This window comes from Berghia stephanieae, chromosome 5 (assembly GCF_034508935.2).
Source record: "Berghia stephanieae isolate SIO BIC M18660-M18661 chromosome 5, UCSD_Bste_1.3, whole genome shotgun sequence".
NCBI classification, from domain to species: Eukaryota; Metazoa; Mollusca; class Gastropoda; order Nudibranchia; family Aeolidiidae; genus Berghia; species Berghia stephanieae.
In genome coordinates this window covers 48602851-48625820 of record NC_088364.1, presented here as the reverse complement: position 1 = coordinate 48625820, position 22970 = coordinate 48602851, and the positions used below count along the sequence as shown (strand labels likewise).

Below are 22970 nucleotides of genomic sequence, written 5' to 3'. Positions count from 1 at the left end.
CAACAACAATATTAACAACAAGTACTACAATAGCAATAAAAACAATATCAACATCATCATAAAATTTCCGTCATCGTCTCCACAACTATCATTCTAACCAACAGCATCACCAAAACCACTACCATAATTACATCCTCCTCCACCACCACCACCACCGCTACCACTATTCCAACCACTACCACCACCGGCACAGTCATTCTAATCATCAAGACAGCAGTGAAATGCAATTTGAGCTCTGAATGAAACTCGAGTCATATCGCTGTTGTTGCTTCTCGATTAAAACTTTAAGGTTACTACATACTACTGAAAACCAGTAATGTAACAGAAATATTTATCTCGCCGTTGAGGGATTAAAGCAAATCTTTAATTTTTCGAGTGAACGAAATGGACTTGTATTGTCAAGGTGTTGTCGCATTATGTCTCGTCGCTTTATTTTTTAGTTGTATTCTCTTTCGTGATTCATTTTTGATTACGTTTGGAATAATTAAAATCTACTGGTATTGTCATTTCATTGTAAATGTGATATTTGTGGTTGAAATATTATTTTTTAAAGGTGAAAAAAATAATAATTTAAAAAAATTAATTAAAAATAAATAAATAAATAAATAAATAACTTTAAAAAAATGAAAAGATAAATCAAAAAATAAATAAATATAATAAATAAATAAAAAAAACAATAAAAAAATAAATTTAAAAAAAAAAAAAAAAAAAAAAATATATATATATATATATATATATATATATATATATATATATATATATATATATATATATATATATATATATATATATATGACCGAAGCATCTTTGCCCCACCAATGTAAATAGGCTAGAACCGCCACTGCTGATAATAGCATAATCGTTTATAGATTGCCTCTTTTTGTTATTGTTTTGCCATCAAGACCAGGTGAATATTTGATTGGGACGTCATAATATTTGTAGTAAAGAGCCTACACTGCTGACAAATTGGAAAAAAAGATGAGCTTTCGGGGCTTTTGGATACACAGATTGATAGATAAAATATATTATGGACATCGCCAGTGAACAATGAACGGCCACCCTAGTGCGTGAGCGCAAGGTGGGGAGTCTGGCAGATGCGTTTTGTCTGATAAGCCAAATAAATAGAAAAAGATTTGTAGAGAGAAAAAAAGAAGAAATAAAACACAACAAGGATAGTTATCGTGTCTGATCGACACACCTGTTATAATCTATAATGGTAAAATAGCTTTTTCTGTTTTTGGCCAGAACTTTTTTTTACTCTATATATAAAAAGATGAAGGTGACCTTGAACGACGGCTTAAACCTTTGACGTCTCATGTTCAGACTATTTGACAAGTTGCGTGTCGTGTTAGTCTTTCGATATAGAAATTAAACGTTTTCTGGCCAAAACTGAGAAAAGGGCTTTTTGATATCATACGATTCTTGTTGTTCTCTGCTATGGGATTCCAAGACACGGATGCTAATCTAGCTATGTCTAAGACTATGCGTTTAGTTAAAAAAAACTCATAACATCAGTCAGCCGGATATAACGTACCAACACACAAAGCAACGTGTAACCTTAAACGTTTATAGTCTCATTAATACAAGTCAGTGAGAAATACTCATAAAAAAATGGATGGCTGAAACAATGACAAAGAGCGCTGAATGACGCCAATTTCGTTATATTTATACATCGCAATCACAGATCAGGTCGTATTCTTGAAAAAAAAACAAACCCCAAACCAAAATAACACATTTTTCAAATTTTGGCGAAAAAAATCGTCCCTCAATAAATATCCTTCGATTCAAATGGCCATAATCTTGTCAATCTCCCTCGATGTCTTTTTTTTCCAGGGATTTATAATTATATCAAACTCAGATGTGCAACCGAAGACTTTTTCGTATGCAGGATTGAAATCGTGAATCCGGTGTCATAAGTTGTGGGATAAATATTATGAAACGTTATGAAATTACATTCTTTCTTTTATTTAGGGAACAAAAAAAGGACCCCGTACTTTTTATAAAACTTTATTTTTCACAGTTTTGAAAATAAAAAATGTTTTAAAAAAACCCAACAAAACAAGGAAACAACAAAAATAAAATAAAAACAAAACAAAATTAAAAAAATAAAAATAAACACAAACAAAAACAAAAACGAAACAAACGAACAAACAAAACAAAGCAAAAAATTCTATCAACAACAAAGGACAATTACAAATTCTATTTTAAAAACAAACAAACATATGTAAATATGCGAACATGCATATTTAAAGGTCTGATAACCGAACACAATTAGGGGTTTGATTAGGTCATCAGACATGCGATTAAGTACACGTCGGAAATCGATTCGGGAATAAATTTGATATAATGGAGATGGCTTGCCCTCTTGGACTTCATATAGATGTCGTTGCTTGCGCTGCGATGCTTTCGATCAAAGAGTAGAAGAAAAATTAGTCCCGCATTCAAGACTCGTGGCATCTATCTTTGAAAATCACATTTAAAACCTTCAATTCAAAAATAGGATTCAATAGTCTGATGTCACGTCCGCCAAGCAACGAGCAGCTTGGTTCTAAACAAAGAAAATCGGTACTTTTTATTCTTCATGCTTGCTAGAACTTTTTCACATGTCATGTGATCAGAATGTATAAAAGTTAAAACATGATCAGATTTATAATGTTTTTCTCCTCTGGATACACTTTTATGCTCGTCGGAGAAGTATTTCAAAAAGGCGTCCGCCATTGTTCCGATGGTTTAGAACCAGTTACTAAGTTCCTAGGCGTCATTACGAGGGACGTGACGTCACGACTGTTGAGGCCTATTGCGTTAACCCAACTTGTCTTGTATGGCCATGGAGGTTTTTAAAATTGTTATTTAGAGGGCTCTTTCAAGACGCCTAAAGTCTTGAAATCGAAATTTAAAACTTTATAATAACTTTGAAAAGTTCGACTCGGTGTCTCGTTCTGTCACCTAAGTCAAGCACTGTTATGTTTGGTCAGTGGTTGGATGAGTGACTGTAATCGTGGAGAATTCTGGCCTCGACGTGAGTTCTATGGTAAGACACTTCACATGCATCAGCTCAGGTGTGAATGAGTATATGGCTATATGAGGTGACGGATATTGTGAGAGTGTTAGTAGAAAAAGAACGCCTAGCAGGCGACTAGTACTGTGCGAAGTGGAAATATGGTTCCATTTGGCCTGCTGGGGGGGGGGGGGGGGGGGAGATAACTGAAAACTAGAGGTGCTAAAATGAGTCAATAAAATTGAGAGAAAGATAAAGGGAGTAAATATGACTCATAAACAAACAACGTTTCGGCCTTTGGTATTATGACAATCATATATATATATATTTCGTGTTTACTTGAAAAAGGCCAAATTCCGAAACCTCGTTTGTTTTGTGTTGTTCCCATATTTATGACACACATTTACTCCCTTTATCTTTCTCTCTGGAATAACTGTAGCATGGTCATTCTGTAGCAATGTGTTTTATAAATATTCATATTTTAAAAATGCTCTTAATCTATGCATATTTAAAATACATTTTTTTTCTAGCCAAAATAAAAAAGCTGCTGTATCAAGAGTACATCAAAACAGGATATGTTATGTGGGTCAGACATTGAAGTTGAGGGCGTGTAAAGAGATAAGGCTAAAGATGAGTAATAATAATGACGGCTGACAGCATTTTATAAAATCTGATAAAACCCTTAAAATAATATTTTGGCCAGAAATCTTCAACTTCAAAGAAAGATCTTTAAAAATGAGCCTCAAATTGTAAAACAGTTTAAAATCTGACATTTCATTGAAGTATCAGATTTCAGACTTGTTGACAAGTTGAAGGTCATTTTAGTCAATCGATATTTGTAGTAAAAGTTTTTTGTCCAAATGGGAAAAAATATTAGTTTTTTTTTCAGAGTGCGACGGTATTGGGTGTGACGCTTGCGTAATGTGTAAAGTATGAAGTATGAAGATGTTACATCCCATCATAAGATGAAATGCGTTACGTTTACTGAAATAGATAGATGAATGAATAAATAAATAAATAAATAAATAAGTATGCATGTTATATAAAGAGCGTTTCAACACAATCCAAGCTTTTCTTCTTCTATTTTTTCACCACCATTAACACGGAAAAAATTAGTATTTCCATGCTACCGATCCGGAATTCAACTCAGTTTTTGCGGTGTGAAACGGACAATATTTTTTCCCCTATCTACCCTTTCGATAGGATGCTCTTTAATGATTAATGACAAAGTATTTCCCATCAAATCTAAATGAACTAGAGTTTCCCAACCACTGAGTGGTTAAAGAATTAAAAATAAAACACATAAACAAATTTTAAAAATCCAACCCCCGGCCTCCTTAAAAAATAAACAAACCGAAAGCAAATACTTCCCCCCCCCCAAAAAAAACAACAAAAAAACAACAAAAAACAAAAACAAAACAACAACAAAACAAAAACAAAAACAAAAAACAAATACAAAACAAATGAAAAATAAAGAAATAAAAAACTCCCAAACAAACGAAACAACAGCAACACCAAAAATACCCCAGCCCCCCAAAAAAATACGACCCCAAAACAACAACGAATAAAACAAACAAACAAACAAAAAAACAAAACAAAAAACAAAAACAAAACAAAACAACAAACCCCCCCCCCCAAAACAAAAACTAAACAAACAAAAAAATAACAACAACAACAGCAACAACAAAACAAACAAAAAAATAACAACAAAAAACAAAAAAAAAAAACAAAAAAAAAAACAGCAAACAAACAAAAAAACGTCACAATACCAGGGGACGAGCGGAAAGAAATGGAAAGGTGAATTTCTGGTAAGTAGAACTAAAGGAAACAATAATTGTGGTTCATCTCATCATAAAACCGTGTCGAGACGTTGGGTTATAAGATCCATGACAAAAATTCCTTCAAGGGGAAAAAAAAGATAATATAAGGGAGGTCAGTAATAGCAATACTGATCTCTTCAACACTTTACAAAGGGTCCCTGGCAAATAGCTTCACTGAACATGTAGGAGGTGACGTGAAGTCTGTTAGGCAAATTATTATTTACAATTCTTTTTCGACAGAGACAAAGCTGTTAACTTGGCCAGGTACTCAATTTACAACCTGATTACGGCGAAAGACTGTGAGTCGAGAGCCTTTTGCAAGGAATCAATTACGCGGATTCTCAGAATGGGATTCGAACCATGTTATACCACTAGACCACATAGCCAAATCTCACCTTCTAGGGAAATGATGCACACCCCACCCCCTTGAACAGGTAAAGGTAAATAAACAAACCCCAAACCCAAAATCCCTAAGGTTGGCAGCAGCAGGTAACCGGACTGTGAGGAAAGTTGCTAATTGTTTAACATGTCTCAAAATGTTATTATGGGCGATGGAACCCGGTCGTGCCATAAAATAGAATCATAAAATCTCACACACACACACACACACACACACACACACACACACACACACATGGCAAACCGTGAATTGTGGCCAAGAGAATGGAGGATAACCAAATACATAAATGGAAGTCCACCGTGAAGAAAATATGTGACCCACCGTTTCAAAACGGTATTATGTCGGGACGAATAATAAGAATCCAAAAAGTGAATTTGTAAATAAACATAAGAAATAGGACATTCGCGTTTATTGCAATGAAAGAAACAGGATCTATTTTCCATCATGGCGAACACAAATTAACCCCAAGATTCATATTTGTGTCTATAAATTCCATTTTCCAGCATCTAGTCCATCCCGACATAATACCGATCTGACACGGTGGGTCACATATGTAGGTATTTTTCACCAATTTATACAACGCAAGAGGTATGTAAACATTATCCGATATTTGAAGCATGTGTAGATAGTTCCAATTATATAATTAGGTAATACAAAGGGTTTTCATAATTTGTCAAAATGAAAATTTGAGGAGAAGATTCTGAGGAACGTAATAAATAAATTTAAATATTTTGTATGGTTTAAAAAGATGAGCAATAATAGATGGAATGAAGTTCACGTCACTCAGGTCCTTGTTATTGTTTTTGCCATCCCCGTTTATGAGGAATTTTCACTAAAGTGTATTAACCAGACTATAAACGTTCAAGGTTACACATAGTTTTGTTTATTGGTCCGTTTTACTTCTGGATGTCAAGGTTACAACAAGATATGAAGTGAATAGAAAAGTGCCAGAAGACAATAGAGAATAAAAATTTTTCGCGGCGGTGGTGGGGTTTGAACCTGCGACCTTATTGGTACGACAACTCCGCCTGGCAGGTGAGAGTGTGGCTCTACCGTGTGAGCTATCCACGAACACTAAAATATTCGTTTCAAACTCAAAGTCATTACTAGATCCCTCTCTCACCCACTTCTTGAGACCGCCGATTCGTTCGTACACCACATTTTTTAAAAATTTTTATTCTCTATTGTCTTCTGGCACTTTTCTATTCACTTCATATCTTGTTGTTACCAACATAAGTGCCTGCTCCACTCACTTTTCTGAATTAAAAATTCACCCCATACACCGGAGCATACTCAATGTCTCAATCGTTTCTATGTTATATGTTTGTGTTGAGAATATTGGCTATTAAGCTTAACTGCTGGTCAAAATTATTCGCGATGGTGGTGTACGAACGAATCGGCGGTCTCAAGAAGTGGGTGAGAGAGGGATCTAGTAATGACTTTGAGTTTGAAACGAATATTTTAGTGTTCGTGGATAGCTCACACGGTAGAGCCACACTCTCACCTGCCAGGCGGAGTTGTCGTACCAATAAGGTCGCAGGTTCAAACCCCACCACCGCCGCGAAAAATTTTTATTCTCTATTGTCTTCTGGCACTTTTCTATTCACTTCATATCTTGTTGTTACCAACATAAGTGCCTGCTCCACTCACTTTTCTGAATTAAAGATGTCAAGGTTGTGAGTTTCTTAGCCAAGACCATACTATCTCTACCACCAGATACGAAGTTTGTCCCGCCCGGTTTCTGTCGCGTTAAACGGACAACTCAGCCTTACTTCGAAAAACACGTATTTAAAACTTTGGCCAGATTTTAATCAATCGAAAATTTAGAAGGACGAGTTTTCTGGCCCAAAATTCAAATATACGTTAATCAGAGTACGACAGAGCTCCAAATGGTTTGCTATCTTTTGGATTGGACGCTAGGTTACCGCAAAGTACTTTCCGCTAGAACTCTAACAGGCCCAGCTGCCTAGTCACTATGGGTGGAAGGGGTCAGAAAAAAAGATCTCTGCTGCAGCCGAGATCAACATCCTCCTTTTCTATCGAAACCCTGGAATAAGTGTCAGAAAGAGAATGCACATACAGAAAAATTAATTCTTCTTCCTCTCCTTCTTCCATTACGGCCAAAGATTCTGAAGATTCTAACGAAAAGGTGAAAATAGAGAGACGTTTAGATTTTCACCTTTTCGTTAGTATTTTCACGATCCCTGGCTTCAGGCAGCCTCCCCCCCCACTCCTCCCCACCGCTCTCAGGCTGAAGATTGTATGGTATTCTCTCTTCAGTAATAGGAGGTTTAGAGGGAAGCAGGGAGCGATTTTTTGAAGTCATCATTCGAAAAGGTTTGTTTACAAGTGGTTGGTAGGGAGTACCAAAGACGTGGAGGGGGATAAATAGTAAAGATGATGGTTTGTTCTTGAGTGGGGAATTTCAAATTCGATAATTAAATTACTATCTAGACCGTTACTTTTAACAAGAGAGGAGTTGGTTGAGTAAAATAAGCACTGCATTATAACTTTGGCGTCAAGTGTTAAAACAAACAGATCCTGATATACAAGCATGCTTCTTCCAAATCAATAACGTCAAAAAAAATAAAAAAATAATAATAATAACGTACGGCGATGATCGTCAAAGCGTTTGTATGACTTAGAAGGATAGCCAAATCTAACACTCTATATTCGATATCGTGTTATCAACAATGTTTGCAAAGTAAACAGATATGGTCAACGTTGCAACAGTGCTACACAGAAAATCAGCAATTATTGATGAGAAAATTGCATAGAGGGAAGACTGCCATAAGTTTACTGAGAGAAGAGATTTTGGAAGGTGATGCCCTGGAATCTATTATTCATCAAGTGGTCTGGGGCAGTCAGTGACCATAATCAATCCATATACAATATATAGAAGTCGGAATCGGTAATCTATTCTTTAAAAAATAGTGTTGGGGGTCAAAATTGTTTCATACAGTCCATGTTAATTTTTTTTGCCAAATAACACGGAATAAATAGTAAATCTAAATATTTAGAAACTTTTTGTTTACAAATTGATATTCGAGTAACTTAAAAAACCTTTGAAGATTGATGGTAATTCTATCACCCGTTGACTCAAATGATTATTTAGAAAATCTGCTGGAGCATAATGATCGGCTATTTGACGTTGGGAATCGCCATCGGGCCGCCGACTTGTCAGATTCATTTACGCCCACCTACCGGACCGATTTTGATCGCGGATAGCTCAAAAGATCTGTCTCGATCAATGCTGTTTTTGTTTTTAAGGGTATTACGGCGCTTGCAACACATTTATGTTATATCAGCGCCAGTAAAAAGGAAGAAATGGGATAGTAAAAAGTTCTAGAATTACAATTAAAGCATCCCAGAAAAAGTAAGACAAAGGGGAACTGGGAACAAATAGGGATCAGATGTAGATTCCAAGAGTATACCACCATGTACTTATTTGAAATCACCTACAAGTCTCATCCAGACACAAGCACAAAATCCAACAAAGAGGAACACACTCAAATGCTTACATTATGCATTAAAAATAAAAATAATAATACATAACAGAGAGATGATTTACAAGGGAAAAAATATCATCTCCCAAAACAATAACTATGCATTTGACTGTTTCCCTCCCAGCCAGGACTCCGACCAGGGCTAGGAAAAAACCAAGTAATCTCATTCCAAGACTAAGGCAGAAAGCATGTTGGAAAACAGATAGAAGACACAGTATGTACCTCCCTGCCCGCTATGGGAGGTCTCGATCAATGCTAATTTCCACAATACGGTTGATTCATAGTTAAAATAGACACGTGCCTGTTCGTAATAGCCTTTATTTCCCCACAACTATTGCGGGTTATCCACTGGTGTTAATTAAAAGAAAAGATTTTAAAAAAGGAAATAGAAACGGAAAATGATACTGTTTTGTGATGGTAGGTCGAACACGGAGATGAAATAAAAGGTATACTCACTCTTGAGGACATCTTGCTCTTATAGCCTTTTGTTTTTTCTTTAACATTTTCCTCAAAATACTTTTGTTGGTGATGAGTTGTTTTTTGTATTCTGAGAGACTCTGCCGAACGGGAGGAATATTGGAACTGAGGAAGAAAAAAAATGGGGTAAATGTAACGTTAGATTGACCCCAAACACTCTTATTGAGCCCATCAGTAAGTATTCTGAATTTCGTAAAATTTAGTGACTAGTGACTCCATATTTTTGGAAAGCCTCTTTGTCACAGGTTTGGAGCGAAGCTTTCGTTAACTCGCTCAAAACCTGACGCTTAGCAGACCAATGAGGGGGTCTTCAATATTCTCATAGCATGACACTGTCCAAGATAATATAGTCATAATACAAAGCGGCGGCCACCATATAGAAAGTAAATCGTGAGCTGTATTTATAAGAGCAACCAATGGAATAACTTGTTGTGAGCTGTAATCATTAGAACAACCAATGTGATCATAATTTGTGACATTACGTGCAACTTTCCCTCGGTGATCTCTGTCTTGTATTGTGACTTCGAAAATGTCAGTCTATTGTATTCATTGTCTACCAAATTCAGTTCCTTGGTTGATGATGGACAAAGGATAATTACAATGACCATCTACGTGGGACTGCTATGTCAGTGTTGTGGCTTGTTGTTTTTATGAATTGTTTAATTTTGTAAGTTTTGTTTACTCGCAGAAACCATCGAGTCCCAAGAAATAGTGTTTATATGGTCTTGTGGTATGACTCGCTATCGGATCGGACGGTCAGAACCAAGGGACAGAATTTGTGTTAATATAGGCATTCACCTAATAATCTAACGAAGGCTACGTTTGGAGCTATTGAAAACCTTTGTAGGTAACACTACACGTACCTTATTAATTAACTCGATTCTCCCAAGTGAACACCAAGATAGATATCGCACGAGCGAGGGTTATCGGACTTGGTAGACCAAGTGTATTGTGTATAGATAGAACGAAGGTGATGTCACTCTGGTCTTTGTTATTGTTTTTTTGCCATCCATTTTTATGAGTTACTCTCACCAAACTATATTAACCAGACTATAAAAGTTCATGGTTACATATAGTTTTGTGTGTTGGTCCGTTACACTTCGGATGGCAATGTTGTGAGCTTCTTAGCAAAGCGCATACTATCTATTGATATCGTTGCTTTTCACACTTTAGCCACTTCATTGCCGTACGTACTCTGGAAAGGGGCTATGTGGTCTAGTGGTATGACACTCGCTTTCGAATAAGAAAGTCCTGGGTTCGAGCCTCGCTCTGCGCATAGTAGAGTCCTAGGAGAATGCTCTTTACTCACATTCTATCACCGTACTCAGGTGCACCTGACCGTTAACAGCGTTGTTGTTGTCCCTGTCTGAAAATATGTAATATCGCCTATCAGGAGTCATGTCCCGTCCTAAATGTTAAATGTTGCTGTTTGCCAGGGACCCCTTGTAAAGCGCTTTGAGCACATTTAGTGGGTATTGCTCTATATAAAAGCTCAATTTAAAAAAATGAAAGACACGTATTAAAAAAAAAAGCCAGAAAACTCGTCCTTGAATTTATATGACCCTCATCTTGCCAAAACCCCTCAAACCTCTGGATCTCGCGAGGTACCAGGTTTGAGAGTTTTTTCCAAGATGAGGGTCATTTAAATTGATCGATATTTTTAGGCCTAGTTTTTTGGCCAATTTTTAAATACGTTCCTTTCCAGAGTACAGCAATTAAAGGTGGCGCTAGGGATTCTCCAATACAATTACAAAACCCCGTAAATCAGTACATTTTCGAGTAACCCAGGTCTATATTTTTCAATTTTATACTTTAAAAGTGATAGAATAAAAAAAGACCTTTCGATTGGTACCAAATTTGCATCAATATTCCGAATAGTTATTGTAAAAAGTTGAAATAAAGTTTGAGCAGGTTCACTTCTGCAAAATCGGGATTTGCCATTATACCGGGTTTTGTCATTGCACGGCAGTATTCTGGTGCATCCCACGGCTTACTACGTCTACAGTTATCAAGGTGTTTTCTGGCCTCTTTATTCTTGACCTTCAACCCTCTATGGGCCCCTCTAGGCTGTATCTCACAGAAAATCTTTACGTATATCATATCTTCCAATTGACCTTTCTGATAATATACCTTGTTTTGGTCTGAAAACAGAGATGGCGAATATAATGCGCAGCATCTGCTAAATGCTCTTAAGGTTTAGAACTTCCCCCTCGTTATTATGTATTTCTGTGATCTGTTGGTATTTTTTGTTATTGTTGAGTATCAGTTTCTGCTCTGTTTTGTACGTGAGACGTAAATAGCGCTGGCGACAGTGTCAGCTCATAGAAACGCTTGTTTCCGTGTTGGAGCATTAAAAAACCCACACAATACACACACAAAAATTAAAAAAAAAATTAAAAAAAAAAAATCTAAAAAAAAGGAAAAAAAAAAAAGAAAACAATTAAAAAGAAAAACAAAACAAAATGAACAAAACATCAAAAAAAAAAGAACAAAAACAAACAAACAAACAAACAAACAAACAAACAAACAAACAAACAAAAACAAAACCCATCAACAATCAACCCCCAATTTCCGAGTTAGTAAAACGTTTCCACCTCATTCGTACTTACTAACCTGTATATCCCGGGGTCTTCCACTTGCATTTCAAATAAAGGGTTCCTCGATTCGGCCTTCGCCTTTTTCCTCTTCTTTTTTGCATTCTCTTCTATGGATTTCACTTCTTCATCGGCCAAAGCGATATCACCAAAGAAGCCACCTGGAAAAGAAATAAGATAAAAGTTTGTTGTTTCACCAGTTTAACTGCTCTACTATGGAAAGACACGCATTGAAAGATTTGGCCAGAAAACTCGTTCTTCAAATATGGACCAATTTAAATTAACTTAAGCTTTTATATAGCGCAATATCCACAAAACGTGCTCAAAGCGCTTTACAAGGGGTCCCTGACTAACGGCAACACGTAACATGTAGAACGTGACACGACGCCTGTTAGGCGATATTACATTTTTTTCGGACAGAGACAACGCTGTTAATGGCCAGGTACTCATTTAACACCTGACTACAATGAGAAAATGTGAGTAAGGAGCCCTTTACAAGGGCTCAACTATGCGCCGAGAGAGGCTCGAACCCAGGACCTTCCGATCCGAAAGCGAGTGTCATATCACTAGACCACATAGCCCATTTAATTACCCTCATTTCGGCAAAATCTCGCAAACCTAGGACAAATACGGACAAACACAAAGCTTTAAAATCACGGAACAACACATTTCAACAAGCCATTAAAAAGGCTTTTCTCCCAATAGGTCTCTATAAATTGGAGAGCGGATAAAGGAGGTGATATCGGTCGGATATCAACTATGATTCATTCGTACATCTGATAAACAAGCACAATAATAATAATAATAAAATAATAATAATAATAATAATAATAATAATAATAATAATAATAATAATAATATATATAATTAATATAATAGTAATGATAAGAATGGTGATGAATAATATAATAATAATAATAATAATAATAATAATAATAATAATAATAATAATAATAATAATAATAATAATAATAATAATAGGAAAAGGAGGAGGAGGAGGACATGAAGGAGGAAGAGGAGGAGGAGAGAGAGAAGATGGAGGAAAATGAGAAAGCTGTGGTGGTGATGATGATGGAGGAGGAGGAGGAAGAGGAGGATAAAGAGGAGGAAGAGTGGTTTGAGAGGAGGTGAAACGGAGAAAAAGACTTAATAAAACTCCATTCATTAACGATTAAAAAAGCCCTCTGGAGTGATAAGTAAAAAAAATATACGAGTCTACACGAATAAATGTCATTTTATACGCTGCAATTATCTAACATTTTGCGGTTCTGTGGTTTTGAGCTTTTATATAGTGATGAAAGCGCTTTACAAAGGGTCCCTGACCAACAGCAACACGAATCATGTAGAATGAGACATGTCGCTAGCTAGGCGTTAGTACAATTTTTTGTTCCGACAGAGACAAATGTTAATGGCCAGGTACTCATTTTGCACTAGAGTACGGCGAGTAGAGGGTCTTTTCCAAGGCCTTAACTATGCGCCGAGCAAGGCTCGAACACAGGACCTTCCGATCTGATAACCGCATGGTTCAGTCCAATATAACATAATATCTTTTTGAGATGGTTGGCGGTGACAGATGTTAGAAAAGGTGTTTTGTCATTCTACGACAACACTGATTGAATGGTTTATGGCCAGACAGACAGACAGACAGACAGACAGACAGACAGACAGACAGACAGACAGACGGACAGACAGCGCGCGGTCAGGTAGGTTTCGCGTCATTCCATCAAACACGATGATTGACAGTCAGTTGCCGAATTACTTATGCCGAATGCATGCTTTAATTATATTATTTTACCTTGTCAGGGCACATTGACATAACAGGAGACCGCCTTCAATATGTAGAATGTACATAAACCCGCGGCTGTTTATGCTTTTCTGTTTTTTTTGTTGATAATAATGATGGATGGTGTTAATGATAATGATGATCATATCAATAATTATAACAATGAAAACAACGACAACAATTATAATGATATTGATAATGATAATAATAATAATGATGATGATGATGATGATGATAATAATAATAATAACATTAATTTTTTTTTTGGTCCAACAAATGGTAATAAAAGGTAAATATTGCTCTCACAAGTTGGGTTACGGCACCAAAAAAAGGGGTAAAAAAGCTCCGCAACGTGAGCCAGGGCGATATTATGACTGGCTCAAGGCCTCACAGCTCGACGGACTGTGGAACTTATTACCTCTTGGCCACGAAGCCACCTGTCCCAAAACCAGTCTTATTTCCCAGTACAGGAAAGGTAACTCCGAATGACTGATAACCGAGTTTCACAAAAAAAAAAAAAAAAAAAAAAAAAACAAAAACAAAAACAACAAACACTAATCAAAATTGAACAAATATCTTCCAATGATATCAAATGTAATGATGTTTCTGTACATTGTCTCTTTGAAAAAAAGATTATGAAACACGAAATTTGTTGAAAAAGAAAATCGCTATATACACTGCCTTATTGTCAATTGTTTTCATTTATCTGTTCAGTTCTGTGCAGAGATGGAGACATTATTTTAAAGGTGAAGGTCAAAAGTCATTATTTTTTTTCTCGATAAATGACTGCTTACCTTGGCATTCGGTTTGGATTGTTTAAGCCAATAACACGATTACGTCACGAGGGGTCATGAATGCATTTTTAGCTTGACTGGTTTATTCCTATTAGAGACTACAAAAAGGGTGTTATGATAGAGGAATCTTTCACGGGTTTGGAATTATTAAATGAGTTGTTTTATATAGCGCCAAATAACGCACGAGCTTGCGTGGAAGAATACCTTTATTCCACCCCCTCAAATTAGTATTCTTAGATGTTTCATAACCAATAATCAATTTGTAAAAATGCTTCATTTTTCAATGAATTCAAGTTACACATCGCTCGTACAAGGGGATTCCCCTATAAACAGAGACGAGACGTCACTCGCGGATGACAATTTGGTACTTTTAATTAGATTTTTAAAAAAATGGTCATTAAACAAAAAAAAAAAAGTATTGTCTAGACACTAACCATGGGAATGGGATAATCAATTCAAGTTTGTTCCACTTCTACCCTCATTTACTAGAAAATATGATGCCTCTAAAATGTTGGCCTTTACTTAGACCATTCCAAATATTCCCGGGCGCGGGGGTCACCAGCTGAAGATTATTCAGATAGAATTGGTGGTGAATTTTAATGTTTTTGGATGCATGGCGCCGTTATCTTCAATTCGCCATTTGTTTTTTTTTCTTCTGACTTTGACTTTGAACATAAAAAAGAAAAACGTTGAAATTGTATTCATACGCACTAAAAGGTTATTTGAAATGACAAATCACATGTCTTTTTAGAGTTTATTCAAGCCAATAAATTAAGCGATAATATTCTGCAATCGTTGAATAAATATTTTGTACCACCCCGGTTAAAAGCATTATTCAACGATTACGTTTTTATTAAGACATGATAGGGTTTTCCAAGATAAGGAGTGGAATAATATATGATTCTTAGACTCTTGATTTTTGGAATTCCAGACGTGGTCCCAACAATTATTGCTGCACGACGATAGTCTATCGCAAAGTACTTCCCATCAGATCTAACAGACCAAGCTACCCAATCATTGGTGGATGGACAGGAAGATTAGAAAGAAAAAAATAAAATCTCCAGTGCACACGGGGTCGATCTAAGTCCTTTTGATTGGGAAGCGAGTGTTCTACCAACTGAGCTATCGGGACCCCCAGCTCAAGGAAAGATTTAGAATTTTTAAAAAATCGATAAATTGTGAAGAACGAAATCCGCATAATATCAGAAACCTAAACATTGTTATAAAAATCTAAATATAGACATCGCTGTTCAAACGTAGACGGAGACACTTAAAATGGAATTAGAAATAATCCACGCGGTAGAAATATTTTACATCATCTTTCAGAAATATTATTGAAAGACGGAGGAGGGGGTTAACGCTCGACTCTGAAACAGGCGATTACGGATCCTGTCGGCGCGGAAAAGAAAGTAGTTTCTTTTCTAGGTTCTCCGTCTACTTTACAATAGCTGGGTCTGACTTAGATCTGTTGAACATCACAAAAGGTATCATGCATGTCTTACGCAACAGGAAACAAGGTAAAGTGTAACACATCTTTTTAAAATTACGAGCCATCATTGATGCGCTCTAACCCCCCCCCCCCCCAAAAAAAAAAAAAAACAACAAAAAAAAAAAAAACAACAAAAAAACAACAAAAAAAAAACAAAAACAAAACAAAACAAAAAAAACCCAAACAAAACAAACAAACAAACAAACAAACCCAGCAACCCCCTCCCACCTCCCCCTTCATCCTCCCAAGAAAATCAACAAACCAAAAAAAAAAATAGCTTTTATATAGCGCAATATCCAATAAACGTGCTCAAAGCGCTTAACAAAGGGTCCCTGACCAAAGCAACACATAACATGTATAGAACGAGACGTGACGCCTGTTAAGCGATATTACGTCTTTTTTGTTGTTAGAGTACGGCATCATAATATTTCTTAAAGACTAGAAAGCAACTCAGAAACAGATCTAGCAGGATAGAAGACATAGCAATTTAATGATCTCCTGCTCACCATGGGAGGTCAGAAGACCCAACCCATAGCCGTGATTTATACATGACATAATCAGTCGGAAGATGAAATATTATTATTCACTTTATCTTTATTTTTTTTTTTGTTATCAATAAACTAAGCTTATCCAAGTTCATCCCTATGACATCCACTGTCTTTAGACGTTACAAATAAATTCAAACAGAGATTGATGATTCGAGTTTTTGATTTAGATGTCTAATCTCTATCTTAATCGGATATCAATGCGTCTGCAAAACATAATCAAATAAATCAATATCAATTTAGATTATTATTTCGCTCAATGCTTCTCTAAAAAACCCCAAAGAAACACATTTTAAAAATTTGGCCAGAAAACAAGTTCTCCAATTACCGACAGATTAAAATCAACCTCACCTTGTCAAATTCTGTCGAACCTGGGACTTCATTGAAGCCTTTTTTTTAAATTTACAGGATTGAGAGGTTTTTTTTTGTTTTGTTTTTGGCAAGATAAGGGTTAAGTTTACTCGATTGATATTTGAAGAACGAGTTTTATGACCGAAATGTTAAAAGCGATTTGTTTTTGTTTTTTGCCTTTTCTTTTTTCAGAGCACGACCGTAAAGGTAGTAGATGTCTAGTCACTCACACGCGTTGAGTTCACAGTGTCTGAAGTCGTCGGAAAACCCCACGAAACAGATAACAGGTAGATTGAAGATAGATCTAGTAAAAATCGCAAAATCTGCGTCTGTATTAGTTACGTTGCTATCCTCTATTCACCCAGGTAGGCCGGATGAAAAGAAGATATTGTTGATAATCTGTTACGGATTAATGAGAGCTGGTGAAAAGATATTGACATGAAATGTTCAAGAAGTTACACGATTTAAACACTCCTCGCCTGATACCGTTTTAAATGTTTCAAATCATAAACAAAATCAGGACGAGAATTTTGCTTTATCGGATTAATATTGATGGTATGCGCGGAGTAAATTGCTCACCAGCTCTGCCCGCCAAATCAATCAAAACCAAATAGATGGAACGAAATGGACGTCACGCAGCTCTTTGTTATTGTTTATAGACATCTATTTTAATGGTTAGTTATCACTATATTATACCAATCAGAATATAAAGGTTACACATAGTTTTGTGTGTGGGTACATTATATCCGGCTGGCGGATGTTGCGAGTAATTTACCTAAACGTACGGTATCGATACACAATACAATGTGTAATCTTGATATTGAGCTGCACGAAGTTGTCTGGAGACCGTAAAAAGTAATAACAATGAGTATAACAGCTTCGAAAAAGAACACAACACCCAAATTGAATGCATAGTTTAATAACCCGCTTCCTTCCTCACAATGGTGCTAAGTCACCAAGCAAACGCTTCTGTTTCATTTGTTTACATTTCAAGATCCTTCTACTTGCTGACATGACGTGCCAAATACTTCTCTGACTTTTTATAAAATGGATTTTGGGTGAAGTATTATTGTTTATATTGTTTTTGTTACTGGCTGAAGAAGAGTTTTGAGATCGAAACGTTCCGTAATTGCTATAATTTGTATTCTTTTTCGAAACTGTTATATTATTATTGTGCACTGCTTTTTAAATGTGTAGTCTTAATATTTTTAAAGTCTAATGAGGAAAACCTAAAGATAAGCTATTACCTCTTGACGGATTGTAACGAAGCCATCGTTAACATCTATAGATAGTTCGAAGATGACGTCATTCTGGCCTTTGTTATTGTTTTTTGCCATCCGCGTTTATGAGTAATGCTCACTGAACTGTATTAACTCGACTATAAACGTTCATGGATACACACAGTTTTGTGTGTTGGTCCATTTTACTTCCGGATGGCAATGTTATGAGCTTCTAAGCCAAGCGCATACTATCTATAGCCTGACACTAGAACCGTAGCCATCGTTAACTTATAGCCTGACACTGACCAAAAAAATGACGTCAAAATGCCAGGCTTTGGCCACAAAAGAAAACAAATCATGAGTTGTATTCAATAGTTCAACCAATTGGACCACTTGTTTCCATGAGCACTACTGACGACAACTCACTAGGCGGTGCAAAAAAACCCCCAACAAATTATGACGTCAAAATGCAATGGATTTCAGTGTCAGGCTATAAACATAACGATGGCTACGCTAGAACCGTGGCCTTCGTAAAGTTATGGCCTGATACTGACCAAAAAATGACGTCAAAATGCCAGTCTTTTGCCACAAAAGAAACAAATCGTGAGTTGTATTCAATAGTTCAACCAATGAAATAACTTGTTTTCATGAGGTCTACTAACGACAACTCACTAGGCGGTGCAAAAACCAAATAATGACGTCAAACTGCCAGTCCTTTTGGCTTTCAGTATCAGGCTATAACATAACGATGGCTACGCTAGAACCCTCTAGGACTGGCAGTTTAACGTCATTTTTTAGGTTTTTGCACCGTTAGTAGAGCTCAAGGAAACACATTATTTCATTGGTTGAACTATTGAATACAACTGACGATTTGTTTTCATTTGTGGCAAAAGACTGGCATTTTGACGTCATTTTTTGGTAAGTCAGGCTATAGATAGAATGAAGTTGACGTCAACCGAGTCTTTGTTATTGTTTTTTAGCCATCCGCGTTTATGAGTAATTTCACTAAACTGTATTATCCAGACTATAAACGTTCATGGTTACACATAGTTTTGTGTGTCGGTCCGTTATATTTCCGGATGGCAATGTTGTGCGCTTTTTAGCCAAGCGCATACTATCAATGACTTTACGATGGCTACGATTGTATGCAATAGATAGTATGCAGATGACGTCACTCAGGCCTTTGTTATTGTTTTTGCCATCCGCGTTTGTGAGTTGTTCTCACTAAACTGTATTAACCAGACTATAAAAGTTCATGGTTACACAGAGTTTGTGTGTTGGTCCGTTATACTTCCGGATGGCAATGTTGTGAACTCCTTGGCCAAGCGCATTCTATCAATGGGGAAGAAAAGGCGTGACGTCAATTTTTCTACTCTTTTGATTCCTTGATCCCTGGGAGTGTGTATGTAACCAGTCCTTCGGAGTACTGAATAAATAATGAATACGCTTCAACAGTCGTAACGTCACTTCCCTCGTAATGACGCATGGTAACTTAGTAAATGGCTCTAAACTATCGGACGCCCTTATGAAATATTTCTCCGACGAGCATAAAAGCGTATCCATAGGGAAAAAAAACAACATTATAAATCTGATCATGTTTTGACTTTTACACATTCTGATCACAAAACATATGAAAAGTTCTAGCCAGCATGAAGAATAAAAAGCACTGATTTTCTTTGTTTAGAACCACGATGGCCGCCGTTGCTGGGCGACGTGACATCAGACTATTGAATCCAATTGGTTACATAAAGGTGTCATAACTATGTCAGTAGAAATTGTTGATATTTGCGATCGAGGAAAGATTTTTAAAAAACCATTAAAACATTTTTTCACTCCTTTTTAACTAAAGTAGATAAACTGTTTGGTCGCAGACTTTATTCTGATGAGATCCAGGAAGCAGGTCAGCGTCCGCACGGCGTCCACCCTGAGGGGTCAGGCGATTGGTCAGTCAATTAGACCAGGCCATTCGATTGAGGTCTACTTCCTCCCCCTAGAGCTTTCGGTCGTGATTAGGAAAATAACGGGGACACGGTTTTCATTTCGAAGGATAATGATGATGATGATGATGATGATGATGATGATGATGATGATGATGATGATGATGATGATGATGATGATGAAGATGATAATGATGAATATGACGAAGATATTTGATGATGACGACATAGTTCGTATCCACGGAAATGCTGTGGTGATGATTAAAAATTATGTCAAGGACTTGACTATCGTGTTGATAGCGAGATGATGACGTCATTCACTAAGAAGATGTTAGTTCTGAATGCGCTGCTGGTGGTGACGGTGACAATGATGACGATGGAAGTTGATGATGATCATGATGATGACCTTTTTGTTTGATTTCTAGTCAGACAATCTTTCCGATTATACATTTACAGATAGAACGAAGCTGATGTCACTAAGCTCTTTGTTATTGTTTTTAGCCAGCCTTTTTTATGAGTAATTCTCACTAAATTCTAGGTAATTTCAATCTATCAGACAATACACGTTTAAGGTTACACACATTTTTGTGTGTTGGTACATTTTACCCGGCTGGCGAAATGTCAGTTTTTAACTGAACGCACAGCATAAATAGGGTTCAACAGTCGTGACGTCACTTCCCTCGTAATGACGCATAGTAACTTAGTAACTAGTTCTAAACTATCGGAGCAATGGGGACGCCCTTTTGAAATACTTCTCCGACGAGAATTAAAAGTGTATCAAGAGGAGAAAAACATTATAAATCTGATCATGTTTTGACTTTTATAAATTCTGATCTTTGACATGTGAAAAAGTTATAGCCAGCATGGAGAATATAAAGTACCGATTTTCTTGGTTTAGAACCAAGCTGTTGGGTTCTGGGTGGAAGTGACATCAGACTATTGAATCCTATTCGATCTGTGCTATGTCGGAGGTTCAATTTGGCAATTAAAAAAAAAAAAATAATTTTTGAATGATTTCTCTCCATTACCCAAGTCTATCTCCTTTCGCTAGAGTATGTCGGTTTATTGATTCCAGAATTACAAAGTTTGAGCATTCTTAATAAAGTACGTCATCAGCTCTGTCAAACTCTGACAAAACACATTTTTTACCATTTTCAGTTCATTTATCAATATATTGGAACAACCCATAACCTTGTTAATGGTGTTATACTGTATTTATAAACCAAAGACTTCAAAATAGTTTTGTAGTCTCGGGTTAATAAATTTATCAAATTGGGTTTCTTTTAATCGATCGAAATTTGAAGTAACATTTTTCTAGACAAAATTTAGTTAACGCGTTTTGTCAGTTCAGAGTTCTGGTACTACCATTTTCTAACTCTGTAAACTAACTCATTGCAGGTTGTCCTTGATAGGCTTGCAAGGGGATTTCCCAAATAAACCAAACACTTGCGGTCGCTACTTGAGAATAATTAAAGAATCCTTCATGAACACTAAGCTTTCGACAAGTTTCGAGTTCAAACACTTGTTGATGTAAATCATATCATCATTTGATAAAGAGTTATCTTTTCCCGCAAGCATCAATTATGTTTTTAAGATTTATTATTTGCTTTATTACCCATAAAAGCTCGTTTATACAAATTCGGCCTTCAAATATCGATCGATTTAAATGCCCCCACCTTAGCCAACACAAGATGTTGGACTTCGCGAAGTCCCAGGTTTGAGCGTCTTTTTTTTGTAAGATGAGGGTCATTTAAATCGATCGATATTTGGATGACGTGTACAGCACGGGAGTTAACGGGTTAAAAATAAAGTGTTTGCCTGGATTTAGTGATTGATTTTGAGTATTTAGATGGAACATTCTATCTATGTGTATTATGTTTTTTGTTTGTTTTTAAGGGTTTTGCCGCGTCTACAACACATTAAGGCCATATCAGCGCTAGTAACAAAAGGAAGCAAATGGGATAGTATAAAGTTCCAGAGTTACAATCAAAGCACACAAGAAAAGGGAAGACAAGGGGGAATTGGTTCAAATAGGAAACAGATGTAGATTCCAAGAGCACACTATCAACGTACTTAGTTTGAGATCACCAAAAAGTCTCATCCAGACACAAGCACTATGAGGAATACACTCAAATGTTTACCAATCATATATAATATGTAAACAAAACATAATATAATGCATAACAGAGGGCTGATTTAAAAGGAAAAAAATAATATCATCTCCCAAAACTAACTATACATGTGACTGGTCCCCTCTCAGCCAGGGCCAGGACAAAACCAAGTAATCTCATTCCAAGACTAAGACAGAAAGAAAGTTGGAAAACAGATATAGGGGGTAAGAAGACACAGAAGAACCTCCCTTGACCACTATGAGAGGTCAGGAACCCCACCCAGTATGTGTATTATAGATTATTGAAATGTATACAGATAAATCACAATTAGACAATCACAAAATACGATGAGAATAAAATCATTGAATTTGAAATGAAATGCTAACGGAACGGTCTCCGCATTCCATGGACAGCAAAGGAAACCAAGCAAAATGTGAAAGAGTCCCTTGGCATTGAAGAGCCATATCTCATTAAGATGCTACAAAAACTAAAACTTGCCTTTTTATTGGACATATGAAAAGAAATGACACCTTTGAAAATTTTTTTATAGAGGATATTATAGAGGGTAAAAGAGGGAGAGGGAGACCAAGAATAAGATGGTCACAAGACATCAGCGAATGGATGAGTGAGCCAGTGACTGCATGTAGAAGGATGGATGGAGCATGACAGAAGCTTATTTTTTTGGCAGTTGCAGGGGCCAAATCCAGGAGGGATAAGCCATGATGAAGCTGGTGATGATGACCATACAGATACAGTATAGGGCTTACAAATTGATATATCTGGGACGGTGTTAAATATTAATATTAATATCAAAACGAGCGTCATGTCTATAAATTGGAACAATTGGGAAAAAAAAACAAAAACGAAAGGGAATCAAATAAAATGCAAAGCTACAATTAAAAAGTAATAAACAAAATGAACTTAACAGCTTAAAAATCTACAACG

At 36.3% G+C, this 22970-nt stretch overlaps 1 protein-coding gene across 3 annotated transcripts in view; it reads right to left on the bottom strand.

The window, feature by feature from the left end:
* LOC144973083 (tolloid-like protein 1) overlaps window positions 1-22970 on the bottom strand; it is a 119755-nt gene that overhangs the window by 47086 nt on the left and 49699 nt on the right. For all 3 annotated transcript variants that reach the window (XM_078915094.1, XM_078915096.1, XM_078915095.1), the window contains exons 3-4: window positions 11815-11956; window positions 9181-9306 (exon numbers count right to left, since the gene is read on the bottom strand). In XM_078915094.1, the coding sequence (XP_078771220.1) occupies window positions 9181-9306; window positions 11815-11956 (268 nt within the window). The remainder of the gene's footprint in view (window positions 1-9180; window positions 9307-11814; window positions 11957-22970) is intronic.